We start from the raw sequence: 18,276 nt of genomic DNA on the forward strand, positions 1-18,276 counted from the left end.
TGAACTGAGAAATTTATAATTTAATAAATTTCCACTGAATACAGCATTATATTCCACAAATCAAATACAAGAACAAAACATTTTTCAAGCCATGTTAATCGCTAACCCATTTCAAACATAACTGAAGGTCTGAAAGCATTACTGTTCACAACATAAATGTCCCATTCTTCCAAGTTTGTTCACATTACACCACTTCCTAATATATACAAAGTAAAACAAACAATGACTGTACCAAATACTAAAGAATAAAATACACCACTAGCAAGGATTGATTGCGAAGGGGATATAACCAAATCTGAACTATAAATTACTTGCAGTACAAATCGGAATACACAAAATAAAAAATCTACAAAATCAGAGGATATACATCTAAATAAAAGGAAATGAGCATCATGTAATCAGATGGGTCCAAGAATTCATTAATAGATCCGAACTGATCAATTAAAGGTTAGCCACGCAATGATCTAAATATATTTGTTACATAAACATGAAACTATGAAACCCAGACAAAACAAAGTTACATTCACTTAGTTAAGAGATAATGTATATCTCCCTACTCCCAATATGAATATAGAAATCAAATCACTGCCAATTTAACTCCCTATTAGAAAATGACCTATTCAGAATACTAGCAAATTTCTCACTCTGGGAATATTCAGGGTATTGTCAAAGGTAGACTATACGAAAATAAAAGGTTAGAAAACTAAGACTATACCAATTAGGAAATACAGGGTTTTGATTACATAGTCTCTTCGAAAGCTCAAGGGTTATAAATATAAATAAAATGAAAATTCATTATAAATAATGTTACGATTCAAACTCCTAATATTCCTATAACTAGATGGAACTGGAAAAAAGTAATCTCAAGCCTCACTAATATAAATTGGGGATAGTGAAGCATGGAAATAGTCCCTTTTCACTTCAATTACAACCTCATAACTTTACACAATGCAAATTTCTATCCGAGGCCATAATCAAAATAAATATTTCCCGTAAAAACCCTAATTATTACCATAAGGCTGGTCTAGCATTATCCATCAATATTAACTTTATCTCCAGAGAGGATAATTATTTTTATGAAAAACTATAAGTGAAGGGATAAATACCGAACTAAATGCCGAAATTTAAAAGCACAATTACAATAAAAAATTAAATAACAAAAGGGAGAATACAGGAGAGTAAAATGGTAAACAGATCTATATGACTAGGGTATTACTTGCCAGAAAATTGTATGGTAATCTCTCTCAAAAACTTAAATTTCAGACCATTTTTTGTCAACAAGCTTGATTAAATATTGCAACACTTGCTTAATAATTTATCAAGTAATAGCTTCAAAGGAACAAGAAAACTCTTTGGCATAAATTAACTTTAGTAAATATTTGCTAAATGTCACACAATTGCAGGAAATAAACGGTCTGCCATGTACGTTAAAATTATAAGCTCCTGCAAACGTAAATGAATATTCCTGTCTAGGGATCTTAAGGTGAAGTTACACTGGAAATAGGGACTACTGGGGGATCTATGTCCTGGTAAAACCCACCGCTCTGACTCATCAGCAGCCTGTGAAGCCTCAGCCAGCTTGGCTGTGGCAGTGGCGAGACGTTCCTCTGACCTCTCCAAGTCCTCCTCCAGCAGTTGGATACGACGGTTGAGGGCAGCAACCTCACTCTCCGCCTGTAGGAGACTTACCGTTAGCCGAGATTCTTTCCAAAAAGTGAGAACAACATTCACGGATAGGTAGGGAGGGATTTGGGGGTGACAAAAAAAACCTCATGCACCATTTATTTGACCTATAAATAAATTATTCTACTCATATCAACCTGAATGACTTATAGTTATGAGTAATAGTACCAATGAATTAAGTCCATATTCATAGACCGACCAAAATGTGAAGAACAACCAACAAAACAAAAATCACGCCACAAAATGAAATGGTATTAACTGAGTCCATTTCACCAAGTCCAAATGTGGTAAATTTTACACATCACTCGGGTATAATGACTCTGATGAGCACTTGATTATGCACTTTGCAGATCACATAAACACTTGACCCAATTTTCTAGGACTTATATATTCATCACTGGGAAAGGAATGTCCCTGGGATATTAAGGTTTAGGAGAGGAATGTACGGGAAAAACGGTCATTTGGACATTAAGTGATCTCCTTTGGTATAAATAGTGGTAAAAACACGAACAATTTCTAATTCCTATAGGAACAAAAACGATTTTTCATGAGACTAAGAAACAATTTATTTGCAAATTTTGAATTCTATGAAAGGATGATGTACTTAGTGACTTAAACCCCCAGGGAATTACAAAAACTAATAATCATCAATTCCGCGTTTCAAAAGGAAATGCTTCAATACTTCCCCATAACACCTGGCAGCTCCCAAGTTAATACCAGGGAAAATTTTACCCAGCTAGCATTCTAGAGTAATCTATCTGATATGTCTTCACAAGTGGATATAATTTAACTTGATAACATTGTTAAGACACCTTTCTAATTTCACTTTATTCACCTATATAAATTTTAATGGTCATAAAATGAGAGATTGCATGGAAGAGTAATGACTGACAAAGAGAAGAAAGAAGACCGGTGACAGATTTCCCTTTTCACTCAATGCATAGGTGTAATTCTCAATATTTGAGAAGCGTTCAAGCAATCGTATCTTAAAAATTCCAGCATTCCACAATTACTACCCAATTAATTGTCAACTACAATTTCATATGCATAAAAATACATTCATTGGTAACTTCGGTCATCACAGAAACGACTTCAATTGCTCCCATTTAAAACTCGCGTCATAGATATAACGCCCGCGCTGGGTGGTAATGTGTTAATTATCTGAATAGCCGAAGCTTTCCCTCCAACACACAAGAAAGGCCACACTCCTAAATCGACGATACTCGAAACCCAGAGGGAATAGCTATCAGCTCCGTGAGCCGAAATAACTGGAATGCGATGACGTAATGCTGAGACGGAAAAGAGAAAAAGTTTTCTCGGTCGGTCAACTACTACAAACAATAAGATAAGATACTCCAAACCGGAATGAACACCACGGTGCGTCGTGCAAGGAGGATTCATACCATCAGCATTGCCTAGGAATTACCTGATATTAGTTGTAAAATAAAATATTATCCAAATGCCGTCCTCTAACGTAGGGACTACGGTATCAATACAGCTCGCGAACTTTCCACATTTTTGTCCCAATAACAGCCGTTTCATTACGGACAACATCAAAGCAAAAACTTATGGATGAAAGCATGAAAAATCAGCATCGACGCATCAGCATAAAGAAGAATGTAAGAATCAAAATCGTTTAGCGAGGCCTAGTTTTTCAGTCCCATCGAATCAACATGCGAAAGTGACAGGGAAGAAATAAAACCATTAGTGCAATCAAGACGATCCCATGGCACTGAACAATTCAAAACGGTGTCGAATAGCAATATTGTTTATTCCTCAATACGTTCATTAGAGCGTCCTCGAAAAGTAAGATCATCTCAAATATTTGAATTAACTTAAATTTCAATGAAAAGGCGTCTTTCGGAGCACGTATTACGTGGGTGTCGATGAACAACCACCCGTCGTACTCCTTACAGGCCCTCAACGCATCATCCAGACAGATGGGGAGAAAACAGCAGCATTGCGTTTACCCACAGGCCCATCGCGAGGGGAGGCTTAAAACTCATTGTCTGACGAGGGCGACAACTGACACGTAAGTCTACGAATTACGGGGGCGTGGAGGGCAGAAGCAGCTCTAAGGGGGCTGGCAGTTTCCAGCCTGTAGTATGTAAGTTCGCTTCCGGGGCGTCTACCCAGTGCGTACGGGTGTGTCCGAACATGATGACCACTGGGCGGAAAACGGTGATGGGAGGAGGCGATAGAGAGGAAAGTAATCATCCCATCCGACTAAAATAGAGGCAAATGGAAAAATAAACTGATTGCGAAAACGAATAATGCTGACACTAACATAAACGCACGTTCGGGCACGATAATGCTGATTATATTGCATGAAAACAGTATTTGCCAAAGGAATCCACTGAGTGCAGACCGTGAGACCAAACCATAGACGCAGGCAAGAAAGCTATCCTTCCGTAAGACATATAGGTTATCCACCACCATATAAGGTGATTCTGAGCCCATGTTTTATGTTATATGAATCTCACAATCAGAGAGTTGTATCGGACACCGTAAAACAAAGAGAAAGTCTTTCTCAAAACTTGAATGATGAATTAAGACTGACAGGTGGGAAGAAGTAGCTATGGACCTCTTGATGAGATAATTTAAGATTAGTCAGGTGTAATATAGGCGAGTACATCATGTTTTTGTATTCCCACGATGGAGGAAAAGCTATACACGGAATCGACAGGAAGGTGTGAGAGGTTCCAGTCCCTATAAAAGCGCGACCTGTTCGCTTTCAATGGAGCACGGACACAAAAAAACCTATTCTGATCCACACAACTTTTCGGGTAGAGGAGGGCGTGACCCAAAACGCGAGAGTTTCGACCACGGGAAAGAACCCAAGCGAAAAGAACAATGCCAACGAAGTTCGGCAGAAATTTATCAATGCGTATACCATTACCACTGGCACTACCCTGTAGAGTCGAAAAGAGGTGGATCGAGCAGTAACATTGTTTGGACTTCGCGTTAACCGTCCACGCCCGGCATTCTGCGGCCTCCTCTCGTCCTACAACCCGGATGGGTCAACACCCTCGGGAAGCGAAAGGTGGATAATGGGTGAGCCAAGATTCTTTGGATGGAGTTGACAGACCAAGATGCGTTCCCACGAGGCACCCGCTGTAACAATTCGACAATCGAAAACCAATCGAGAACAAACAAAAGCGGCTATAAAATAAAGCATGTGCCTCACAGGGTGGAAAATGTTAACTATTGACGTACCTAAAAACTTTTCGCGAAGCTAGAATTCGGATAACATCCCTTATTAAAACTGAGACATTAGGACTTCATTTTTCGCAATAAATGATTGCTAGTAAAAGGAGCATCCTGGTCATGAAAACCCAAACGTTAAGATTCAAACCACCTGCAACATATGGCGCACATGTGGTAGCTGCCGCCGCAACAAAAACAATATAGATTGCTACGACTCCTCTATTTTGACTTCAACCACCATTTACGTCCCCTACCTCTCATTATCATGCGGGCAATTTAAGTATATTTGAGGCTTGCTTATCCTACAAATAAAACAATGGCAAAACATCTTAGACCATGCCATGTGGTGTTTTGATCGAAAATTCAGACGATAAAAGCCTCAAACCTAATATCTTCAAGAAATGCGTTCGAGAAGAGTCGAAAAAGTTCACAATGCGCCGGTGGAAGTGACGAATGCATTCCAACCATTATCACAAGTAAATATCCTCCTTCGCCACACCTCTATGCTTCCTTCCAAAGTAAGAGTTTCGCAATAAGTCTAACTTATCTTGCTATTCGCATCACGAGATAACCGATCAAATAAGAAGACACGACGAATTTCAAACTAAGCGTGAGACATGAGACGACCTTGATGTTAACGCATAGAACTCGGCAGTCATCTTTTTCCGGCTAAAAATGGGTGGGGCCTCGCAGACCACTTGTTCTGTAGATATCATATCTTATACAATCACAATCAGATATTAAAGAAGATAAAACCAACATTTGATGTATAATTAACAATCACAAGGTAATAGACACTATCTCCATCTGGATGGCTAGTTTAAATCGATTGAGCCTTCTTCGAGATGCATTTTAACACGTACACAAGCTATTTCTACATATAATGACTTTGCTTTGCTTCCCTTCAACGCCTAATCTCTACATTGGGACCACAGAAAAAAAATAAAAATGCAATCGATTACTAAACGGGTCATCGCCATACAAGACGCTGTATACACGAACTCAGAACCATTATCACCTTAACGTACCACAAAGGTAAACCGGAGCACGAGCAAGTAAAAGTAAACGTTATTAATATCTTAGAGCAACTAGTAATAACGGGGTAGTGAAAATATATTGTAGCTTACTTCCTCCCGCCGCAATATCTCTGCCTGAAGTCGCTTATGGGAATCCTCACACTCATCCCGGTATTTCTCCATTTCTTCTTTCGTCTGCGTCATCTTCTTCTTCAAAACGTTTAAAAGGGTTCCTTGCTGCACGTTCGCCGTCATCTTGAATGGTTCTCACAAAAACTACCACAGAAACAAAGCGATAACTACACAACTTAATCCCAACGAACGCAAGATGGTGGACACGACTCGAGTACCACTGGCGTACTGACTCACAATTCAACCGTAGGCTGCGCTCGCGTCAGCGCAAAGAAAATAGTCCGCTTGTCGGCGGCGATTTGAAAACTGTAGTAACAAGAATAAACTTTATTTGGAGGTAATAATCGATTGCTTATAATTAAAAAATAATTTTCTATCATTTCCAGTAAAATATTTTCTATTTTATTTTTAGGAAAAAACAAATGACAAAAGTATTCTTACGCGGCCTAAAGGCGCGCTACTAAATATGAATGAGTCCGGTAGCCTTGCTCAAAAGAAATATTTCAGGTATTCTGAAGGAGACAAAAGCGTTAAATAAAAAATAGATTAAATAGAATTAAGAATTCAAATCCCAAAAGGAATAAATAGCTTTGCAACACGGCGTACCAAGTTGTGATAATTGAATTTGCAAACTACTGACAAATATTATAACCATATTAGTAAACCTAAAAATTACAATTTTATTATACGGAAAACATTTTTCAAAGTCAGTCAACAAAATGAACTTTCTAAAATGAATTCATTTTTTCCAAACAAATAAATTCGTTTTTAAAATGATGCATTATATGTTGGTTGCTCCGATACCTTACAACGTGATTTTTATTTTGACTTTATCTTATTACGATATCACTAATTTCATGGAAAAAAATTAATTTAAAATATTTAAATCACGACGAAATTTACCATTTAATATACACGACTAAAACAATAATAGTGTCCCAAATAATTCAACTGTTAGACGATCGCAAAAGATAAATTCATAAATTAGCAAAAATAGGCTTCCGCTCAATCTGGCCAAATCTATCCGCATAAATAATTCCTAAAACAAGACGCATGGAAAAGAAAGTTTAATCAGGTTTAATTTACATAATAATATGAGCGCTTCAAACCCCTAATTGGAGAAAAGAAATCAGCCCGTAAAAATGGATAAGAAAGTATGTACATAAATGCATATAAGAGAAAGGGTCTGTAACTCTGCAGTAAGTTCTGCGTCACCCGATTGGCCACATATGGAATGAACGAATAGGGACAGGTTATAAGGCAACTCCAACACCATATATAGTGGTGTGCGGATCTTTCTCGGTACAGCTAAGTCGGATTGAAAGTGGGGTGCTCGCTGTATGTGGATTTATAATCCGTGATGGGGAGACAGCTAAGGAGGGGAATAAAGGCGACGATAAGAAGATGACTCAGACGCACATTTGGCTCCTCAGCCACGGTTACCCATCTTTTGCGTCCATAAAAAAGTTTTATGAGTGAATGTGAATCACAATGCCGTTGATTCAGGAGGAAACGTACCGACGGAGAAGAGCCCCAGAAGAAATAAATTACGCCAGGTTTGGAACAGACACAAGGCAAGGAAAAAATTAATGTTAATCTATTTGTGTAAGAAAGATAATTGATATAAAATACATTCACTCCTGCCCAGCTAAAAAGAAACGTTTACTGACACCTTAAAATGATTATAGCTCTGCAAGGATACGCGTAATACACTTCTTTCATAAACGCCCATTTTAGTGTGGAATCAAGTCACCTCCAAATAAATATATCATACTAGGAAAAACTTTTTCTAGCACTGATGGATGAAATATAAACTGAGGTCTCACGTTTCAAAGAAAGATTTTGTTACAGAAAGGCATGTAGCAATTATAACTCGCCAACTGCCTGTAGCTCAATATGAACTACAAATGCTAAGAACGTAATAAAAATAAAAAAGTGTTTCGCCCATGTCAATTTATAAAACTAAAACTACAAGATAAAAATGTTATTATAACGCTTTTAATTAAATACATAAAAATGTAAAATATGAAAAAATCTCCAGAAGGCGAGAGCTAATCTGAGAATTCAAACGAAATTCTTTTGAGTAGTATATAAGTGAGGAATGAGTAAAACATGGCACTTTATATGGTACCAAAAAAGTTCCAATGCCCATGACCTTCCGATTGAAAGTCATTAAGATAATTATTAGAGAAAAATATTGAAGTCTGAAAAAAATAGCAGATGCACACAAAAAGCAGAAACTTTGTTTAACGTTTTCCCCCTTGTCCTCACGGAAGGAGGTCTCATCACTCCCATAAGGCTCGATGGAGAAATCTCTAGGACGCAACCAACTGTTACGAAACGTCTAAAGGACAAGACGTTTACTCGACAAAACTCATATCCAGACAGAATTCCGAAATTTCACCCCACCTGGCTGAATGCCAGAACTGCACAGTAAACGTAATGCTCGTGTACAAAAGAAGATTTCTTTTCTAGGCCACTGCATTCCGCAGATGACGTAACGGCTTCATCAAGCTTCATTAACGAGGCATTAGCGCTATGACAGCACAATGCGGTGATAGTCCCTCATGAAGCATACCAAGCCTTTTACCGCGGCAAAACTACGAGCATTGCGCGAGCTCATGAATGAAATTCACTTCTGCCGACCACCCGATCGATTTCAATTCAGCAAAAAAGACGCGTATTGAAATTCTTAGCTAGACGCTTCGCCACTGCAATATGGACATTGTCTTCACAGCATATTTCAGAGGATTATTATAAGTAGTACAAACGTTAAAACGTAAATCGGACGGAAACATTAAAAACTCTATGCGATATCAATCCATTATTAAGCGTCCTAACCCAAAGATAGGAAATTTCTCACACGTAGCTTATGAAACAAATTTTTGGGCTAATATCGCACAGGTGTGGTTTTGACACACCTTTTAAACGGATAATATGCCTCAACCTTCACGTCGATGCTTCAAACAGGGTGATTTTGAAAATTCTGTCCTGAATGATTGCATATTTTCACGGGATGGAACATTTTTTTCACCCCTAAGCGACATCAAGGGCCACATTAACTCCATAAATAAAATTCCGACGAGCATCAATTCATCTAGCATTGCCGCAGCGCAAAGAATGCTTCCTATACCCCAGCCCCATCCCTTCCAGCGTCACAATTGAAGGACGAAAGATGAGGTCGGATCACTACCGAGGCTATTGCCGTGCCACGAAGACGTTGGCAATTTCCTGAGCCCGACTGACGGCTATCTCGTAAGCGAGAATAAAAAAATAACGACCGCGAGGGCATCTCCCTCCAAGACGCCTGCCAAGCCGAGGTTGGCGGGCCGCGCGAATGCCGGCAAGAAACAACGGAACCGTTGGCGAAGAATTCTTTCAACCAAGTTTCGCCGCGGAATCATTCACGTATCGAGGGTAGAAGTTTGTGGGGTTGAGGGGGTGTTACGTGCATGTCACCCGCAGACGGGGAAGGTCCTGAATGCTAGCGTATTCCCCATTGGCCGACAAAGCCACTCCCAACCCTCTTGGACTAAAAAAATAAGGGAATTCTCTCTCTTTCCCGCACAATACTGAAGAGCAGGATGTGACGTATGGACTCCCATCCCACCTCACACCACACACGCGAACGCTGCCCATGAGTGAGAGAGAGTGCGGGGCTGGGAGAGATCACGTGATCGGAGAAGGCACTAAAATGCACGGGCCCACTGCGGGAGGGCGCAAAACTACCTGACACCTGAACAGCGGAGGAGATCAGCTGATCGGGCTGTTGACAAGGAGGATCGGAAGGGTGGGGGGTGAAAAGGACGGTGTGAATATGGGACAAGGTGAGGGGGGGGAAACAAAACACTCGTGATGTCGCGTCGCCGAGGAAACACAAGAGACACCACCACACCACTCATCCCGTACCCTTTTCAGCTGAGTGTTCATAATGTTGTGGAGCTCGTTCCGGATGACGCTGAACTTCATCATGGTGTCTGAGCTGAAGATGGAAGATCCGAAAGCGAGGCCTGGGTAGTCCGCGCACCGCCGGCGTCCTCTTCTTCTCAGCTCCCTCTCTGCCACCACCTCCGCGCTCTCGCTGGGACATCGCAGCCTGGCGAGTTCCTCCGTCTCTGGGTCCAGGTCCTCCGCAGACACGTCCGAAGGCGTGCTCTCACCTCCGTCACCGGCAATGCGACGCCCGAACCCGTCCAGGAGGTCCTCGGGCGACGGTAAAGGGGAGCACTTGACCACACCACCTTCCACTCCTCGCTTCCTTCTCTCCCGGGGCTCTGGGTTCGATTCCCTAGTCCGGACCGGCTGCGTTGTCGGGGATAAGAGGGGGACCGGGAGGGTTTCGGGTCTCCGGGGCTTCTTGGGCGAGTCCGCCGGCCTCCTGAGGGGCTCTGATTTCCGTACGGGGGCCTCATCTTCGACTGGGGAGGGTAACTGTGGTCTGACCGCCTCTGTGTTCTGCGGTCCCCTTTGTTCCTCCGCGGGGGACTGCGGAGAACGCGGCTCGCCCTGCGGCTGCGGCCTGTGTTGTTGCCCAGCAACGTGACCGCGGTTCCGAGGCCGCTGTTTCCTCCCGGGGTTACCTCCACCTTCGCCCTGGTTCCGTCTAGCCCCCCTCCCCGCACCCGGGTTCGACCCCCGGCGACGTCCCGCGTCGCGTCTCCCCTGGCCCCTGCCCGATCCTTCGCCGTCGCAATCAGCCCCGATGGTCCCGGGATCCTCGTCGGCCATGCTACCATCTCCTCTCTGCCATTTTGTGTGAGGCGCCGCGGAGGAGAGGGGAAGGGCGAGGAGGAGGGGGCGATCGGAGCGCTGCCAAGCGGCCGGGAAGGAGAACTACGTGCCCAGCCGTCCCGTGGTGGTTTCTCGAGTGGCGCTGTAGGACGGAGAAGGAAGGCTTCCGCGATGGGAGGGGGCAAACCAGAGGAATCGTGTGTGGACGACGACGTCTCACGTAACAGATTAACAGCGATCCTCTTCTTTCATTGCGACGGCCTTTTAATCTGCGGAGATCAAACCGAAGATTTCTGCTTCAAGAGGGGGAGGCCGTCTGGTCGGATGACGGAGGATAATGATGGTTGTTTGTTTGAAGCGGCGTCCGGCCGCCTGGTCCCGGCGATATGCGATGCACTCATGTGGGCTGGGCGGGTCAAGTCGATCCCCGAGTGGGAATAAACTGAGGAGAGATTGGAAAGTCCATGGTCCAACCAGTGATCACCACGCACCGCCGGTCATCGGTGACGGTTCCGAGGGGAAGCTGTCTTTTTTTCCGGAGAAAGTCTTCCGAATGGAGTAGTGGGGAGGGAGGAAGGGAATGCCAGGTTGACGTATCTCTCCTCAAGTGTCGCTCTATGTCGTGTCAGGAAAAAACCTCTAGCCCTCAAACGGAAGCCGATACGAAGTAAGTTGACTCCCCCAATTGAATCCAATAATTCTGTCGCGGCGAATGTCTGGGCGGGAAAAAACACAACTCATTGCATCTCCATGGTTTCCTTGCTCTTCGTGGAAACGACGACGACGTTTATGCAGGAGGAGTGGGGAGTAGATGAGGGGAAGGGCGTGGAAGTGGAGGTGGTCGGATGAGAGAACTCGGCTCAAGAACAGTTTCCGCCCATCCCCACTCTCTCTTGGGTGAAACCCAAAGCACTTCCCCTCCTCCTCTGCCCTCCCACACAAAAATCACCTCCATCCGATCCTATTCCCACCTCCAACTTGCCTCCCTCACGAAAAAAAAGAAGAAGAGAACTCCCCCATCCTACTGGAATACCGCCCAGCTCCTCCCTTAAAAGGAACAAGGGGTGCTTCAAGGGATCTCCCGCGAACTACTAAATTTAAAAACTAATTTTAGACGGTTTTCGTGGGGCGGAGGGGAGTAGGGGGGTCTAGCCATGCACAACGCCTCCTCTCCTTCGAGATCTCGACAAGACGTACGATTCCTTGCTCTCTCGAGTCGTCCTCTCCGCTGCGATCATTTTAGCTCGCCCCCCAGGCGGCGGACGGCAGCGCCATCGGCGACGTAATGTCGAAGCACCAAGGAGAGCAATACCCGCCTCTTCTCGCGGCGGCTTCCGTCCAGCGAGAATAAAACAAAGAAAAAACAACGAACACGCTCGGGCGCTCTCTACCGTCGCGGAATTCGATTTATCGTGACTCTCGTTCCTCCGATGGGATGACATAGAAGTGTTTCCTCGAGGGGAGGGAGACTTTCGGGTGTGACATGGTAATCTTTCCCCGATTTCGGTCGAAGGGGGGACTTAAGGGGTCATTTCTGATATGTGCGGTCAGTTTTTGTTGCAAAATTCCGAGGGAATCGCGAAAAATGTGACCTAGATTCACGAAAGCAAAAATTCTACGGAAATAGTTTTTGGGTGCGTTACCGTCGTTTAAAACTTTGATTGACTAAGCATTTTAAATACATTGGAAAAAAATCCAAAGAAAGAGTACGTTAGAATGGCTGACGCCCAACTGGCTACCATGGGTGTTTCTTACGTCATTAGGTTTTACATAAGAACCTAGCAAGTGGCAAATCAGGGCTGTGTTTGACTCTGTTCCGGATTTATTGGAAAAGTATAACTATAAACTGCCATTTTTTAGGGTAGTAATCTCCTACGCGACGCTCATGCTTACCACTGTTTTTATTTCTTACTTAATTTTTTATTATTAAAGTTTGAAAACAGTTTCTAAGGCATAAAAGTATGTTATCCCTAAAAAATGAAAGACATAGATAGCATTAAATTTTTCACTGACTTTCAGTTAGTAATACTACTTTTCAATATTCCCTTATTAAGTGACTGTATTACCATACCATTAGGCCACTACATATACTTGGACGAGCGACTTGATATAAATAAGATAATAATTAGTTGGACTGTGTAGGGGAAATCTTTGCGAAAAAAATCGCCGAATTGGCTACGGAAGAGATTTACCTCCACTAGTCCATTCAACTTCATGTTTCGAACTGAATGCCTTTTAGCACCTCTTTGGGAAAGCATGAATCATGAGACCGCGGAGCGTTATAGAATAAATTAAGAATAGTTGCGAAAAGATAGGTACCTACTTACGTAATTAACATACATCATAATTTACCTTAGCCCCGGATAGTTAAAATAAAATTGCTGCAGTCGATTTTTCCTTCGAACAAAAGTTCTCCATTTTGTAATCAGATGCCATACAATAAATAGGTGTATTATCCCCAAGCTAAATATTTGCATTTTATGGGCTTCTTCGAGATCCTATTCAAAACGGCGAATCAGTGATCGATAAGGGAAATATTGTGACACATCGTCCTGCCAATCTGTCCCTCCTCTTTATCTGCCGAGCCTTAGCTAGTCATTTTCCAGAGAAATGGATTCCTTTCGTCCTATCAGTCACTTCCCAAAGTATTATCACCACCAACCCACTAAATCTTTATGATAAGGTTAAGAAGATAATGATTATCCGTTTCCTTAGCACTGATGCGCACAGTCGAAATAAAATCAAAGTATCAATGACCTCAAGTTTTATAGGCTGATATAACTGTGGATAATCTATGAGAGCTATCACAAACAAAATCCTTCCTTTGATCACAATAATTTCATAATAATAATGTGAATCCCACCGCCCTACCAGGGGCAAGGTTTTAAATGGTGGTGGTTTCTCGACCACCTTCTCGACGACCACGAATTGACCACCTTCTTTGGTGATGACTTATTGGATAATATACAGAAAGAAATTATGAAAGGGATATTAAAATGCTGAGTACGAGTCTGGAAATAAAATCTGTCATCTATCTAATCTTGTGCGATGTCTGAAATTTGATTTAAAAAACGTGGAGACTTTCACAGCATTTTGAAGGTAACTATTCACTCATTACCCGTTGCCATTCTGCTCTGATAAGTTTCCATGTCACGAAGGTAAAGATGATGGCAATAGAAGCACCATTGAATGCATTTTCTGGTCGATGACCATAAATATTCATCCGACAGACTAAAAGTTAAAACATGCGGCATAGTGCCAGACTGTGCAGTGCAAAAAACTCTCAGGACACTTATGTGCGTCATGATCGAATTTTACAAGACTGAGATCATCGTTCTCTGTCTGTTCGATGACTATCCACGGAAAACTAGCGTTAGTTTGGCGATTGGGAAATATATTAGGAAAGGACTGAAGGTTGAGGAAGACGATGCTGATACTAAGCGAAACGATTACCATGATCCACAAAATCCATTCAAAGAGACCACCAGAAGGACAACATATTGAAAACTATCCGATGAATCGACAACGAATTATTCTTTCTCGATTAGACTTTCTCGACGACTTTGAGTAAGGCATGCTGTCATAAAAGTTTTGCCCTTTGACCAAAATTTGAGAAGTAACAAACTCGCCATTATAAAATATCGTACTCCCGACCATGATATCGGTTTCGAGACGATATCCATCGACTCGACTACTATTTCATCAAGTCCTATTATAAACAAACTAACCATTTCACGGTAAAGTTAATCAATAAAGCAAAAAGACACACTAAAAGCTATTGATTGGAAAAAATCGCAAATTCGTCCAGAACATTTATTTAATACGCATGAGTCGATCTTGCAGCTGGAAAACCAACAATAGTTCGATTATGAAACGTGTTACTCCCATGCTATGCTGTTTTTTCAGGTTAGTTCCATCATTAATACCAAAAGATAAGACTAATCTAATAAAAATCCTAATAAGGGATGGATGATGAGATACCGAACACGTTAGAGGAAAAATAAGAGAAGACGAGTGCGAGGAAAGAAGTACCCATAAGGAATTAAAATATCCACAGCGGAATAGAAAACTTTTCTCTTTCAACCATTTAGAAGACGGATGGCGTTATAACCACCGATGCTTAGTAAGAAACGACAAAGAGCAGCAACGTTTAATTTGAAATAGTTACACTACTTCAACTGCAAGATTGACAAAACACGGCGTCCACAGCCACTTACATCCCAGTAAGTTTAAGTAAGAAAATGTTAAGTTATTTTGAGAAGGGTAAGACTTCACAATGAAACACATTTTTTTCATGTTTTACGATACAGTAAAGTGCATATAATGCGGCTGTTGTGAACTCAGATAGCTAATACGCCTATCAGTGGAAGTTACGCACCTATTTTAACTGCTATCTATAAATAGCATAACAATGGCTATTTCGTCAAATAATGGGTCTACAAAGTCCATTTAACAAGACTACTGGGAAAACAATGTACCATACTACACGCTAACTGGGCTACTTGTCATTCTTCTTCGAAGATAATACTGAGTAAGTCACGCTGTCATAAAAGTTTTCCTCTTTATATTAGCTCGACATATAATGGAAACATCTCTTTTTACAGACATTTACCATCTTCCGTTATCTCCCTCCAAACGTGGGAATGTTGCTTGAGACTTGGCCTTGTAGCAACTCTTGCAATTAGCGACGGAAGGTGAAGGATAAATGAATAAGCGGCTTAGATTTTTATCTGCATGCCAAACCGGGCTATTGTTGGGGCTCCTAGCCTGAGAACTTCCCACCCCTTCGAGCCATTACACTCACCAATGACATTCAAAAAATCCAGCGGGCTCCAAAATTACCATGGTGACTAGGGGGGTGAAATCACTCGCGAAGAATTAGATCGACACGCATCCCTTGCGCGGACAAAAAGCGTTCTTGCGAAGATTTTATCTCGCGCCATTCCCACAGTAATGGTCACAGTCAAAGCTTTTCAAGGTGACTTAATCCTTCTCTGCCGTGGATTATAATCCTCTTGGGGAATGAGTGGCGTATTTTTGGACATGATTATACCGAATTAGCGAGTATCGTGGATATGGCTCTTCCACCCAAGTATGAAGCTGAACCAGAGATGGGTATCACGCATTAAACCTGATATTCTAAAATTTCCGGCAAAAAAAAAACTACTGAGGAGAAAAATTTGGAACAGAAAACTAACAGAATATTTTAATTTATGTTTAACTAGTATTTCTATCAAGTCAAAAAGTACCCACGAACTAAGGTGAGAAAATAATACCAAGTCTTATTGTAAGCCAATTTAACCAGTATTTTTACTCTCACGAGGCGCGATCAAAATCAAAATTTAATTCTTTTCCTTTACGTGAAGACAGTTAATACATCGCATTTTCAAGCTGTTATTGGCATCTGGATCATGCAAAAAGATCACAATTGGAATTTGCAAAATCCATTTCCTCTTTTGCAATGACGCGGAACATGAGTAGGTAACAAATAGTGCTGAAACTATAAGTGAACTTTATAAGAACAAAATGTATTACGTTCGGTAAATCCCACAAAACTAACGCATGCAAATCAAAAATTGAGCGAACTAACTTCGTCAACAAAGGAGTAGCGCTAAATAAGATAAATGCCTAATCTCTATAATTTCTCAAAGCCTAGGAGGCCGAACTAATGGCTCTAGATTTTTAATAAATTCCTTTCTAGGGACTCAAGAGATAAAATAGTCCCATCATGCGTAATTCGGCGGTTCCGCCAAATTAGCACCATATTTGTGCATTATAAAAGTGAAACACTCAAATACACATTTCTAGTAAAATACATCTTTGCTGGAATCGTAGAAGAAAAAATGGGAAAAGGAAAAAAGTACACAAAAAACTTAGTCTACGCCATCTTCCAGCATCCATATAAGCCACGATGACGAGGTTTATAAATAAATCAAAATACGACAAATAAACTTCAAAAAATGTCATTCAGGCTTACCTGGATCAGATCAGTGCTGCCAATAAAATGGTGCATGAGGTTGTAAGGTAAAAATACACTTCAAACTAAGCAATAAAGATACAATAAAATTTGTATTTATAAACAAAACAATCTTTTTCACTGAACATCAGAATTCAAGCTTTAATTTTTTTAAATATTTATTGGCTGAATAAATCGCTCACAAATGAAACCATTTTGGCTGTACTCAATTCGATAAAACGTTCTCACGATCAAGCTGAATAGCAATAATTGACCAGGGAATAAAGTATACCAATTACTTTCGTTGAATCATGGAATAATTTATTTAAGATCAAAAGTAATTTAGGATACAGTGAGGAAATATATCAAGGAAAATATTTAAATAAAATTAAACAGTTAACGCAAAGGTTAAGTTAACTGTTCCAGGAAATACTATTTTTTTCCAAAAATTCCGAATTTCTAGAGACTCGATCGATTCCAAGAATTTCCATGCGTAGAAAGTTAAAGGACATCCAATCTTTAAATGATGGGATTAGAATCTTTGCTTTCAATACAGAATCAAGTCATCGGTACTTGAGGTACAGCTTTTCAATAAATGAATGCATGCATGACGAAGGAAATATTATCCGATCACAGGCGGCAGAAAGTGAAATTCAAGATTGCCAAAGGTGTACGCCTGAGTTGCAAATGTTTTCCTCACAGTTTCATTAAAATTCACATAAGAGTATCCAATAACCTAAAACTTTGCCAAAATAAGCGAAACTAACTAATGAATGGAAGGTTTGAAATTCAATTTAAAATTATAAATATAAATCATCCATTTTTTTAAAGCAGTATACATTTTACTGATTGTGAGAACTTCTTGAACTCTATCTATGCTGTTTTCTTTCATAACACGATGATAAAGTTAGTTCATGCAACTGAAAAAATCCAAAATGAGAGTAAAATAACCCTATCTTGTCCTAAAAAGGCTCACTCGAGCACACAATAGAAGATAATATACTTGCGCGATCGCTCGTTTAAGACGCGCATTAATGTTTTTTTTTTGCCATCCACCGTCATTAATATTAAAAAATATTTTTCAATAATTAACGTGTTGCCCTGGATCCCGCCGCTCATTATCATACTTATAAAAGTGAGCTGTAATTTGAAATTTGGGTCCAAATTTACGTCACTGTCACACGGCACGCAATGCCGCTGAAAAGCATTTTAAAATATATGGAAAATTCTTCAATTTTCTCATCGCTGCGATGGGAAAAGACGGGCGGCTTTGACGAATAAATATGATATTGGACATTCAGAGCGAGGTGATTTAATGGCAACTTCCGATACTAAGAAGGAATCTATTCCGAAGTAGGACAGATCTTAGAATAAATTCCTCTATTTTCTAGAGGAATTTATTCTTAATGATTGATTGCCCGCATCACAGCGACACCAGGTTAAAGCGTTTCATGGATTAAGTAAAACAGATCATCGGGTAAAAAGATCCCATTAACCTAGCGACAATACATGGAGGCAAAAATAATTTCTTATAGGCAAAAATAGTGAATA

The 18,276-nt window shown here is 40.9% G+C and overlaps 1 protein-coding gene across 21 annotated transcripts in view; it reads right to left on the bottom strand.

Moving 5' to 3' along the window:
- Positions 1 to 18,276, bottom strand: part of LOC124166959 (tropomyosin Per a 7.0102) — a 71,136-nt gene that overhangs the window by 19,816 nt on the left and 33,044 nt on the right. For 7 of the 21 annotated variants that reach the window (XM_046544681.1, XM_046544683.1, XM_046544679.1 and 4 more), the window contains exons 1-2: positions 9,948 to 10,781; positions 1,541 to 1,674 (exon numbers count right to left, since the gene is read on the bottom strand). In XM_046544681.1, coding sequence (XP_046400637.1) covers positions 1,541 to 1,674; positions 9,948 to 10,766 — 953 coding nt within the window. In that variant the 5' untranslated portion in view covers positions 10,767 to 10,781. Of the gene's footprint in view, positions 1 to 1,540; positions 1,675 to 6,017; positions 6,282 to 9,947; positions 11,539 to 18,276 lie in introns of those variants that run through there. The other 14 variants (XM_046544694.1, XM_046544690.1, XM_046544692.1 and 11 more) reach the window with 8 other exon arrangements.

This window comes from Ischnura elegans, chromosome 10, assembly GCF_921293095.1.
Source record: "Ischnura elegans chromosome 10, ioIscEleg1.1, whole genome shotgun sequence".
NCBI lineage: Eukaryota > Metazoa > Arthropoda > Insecta > Odonata > Coenagrionidae > Ischnura > Ischnura elegans.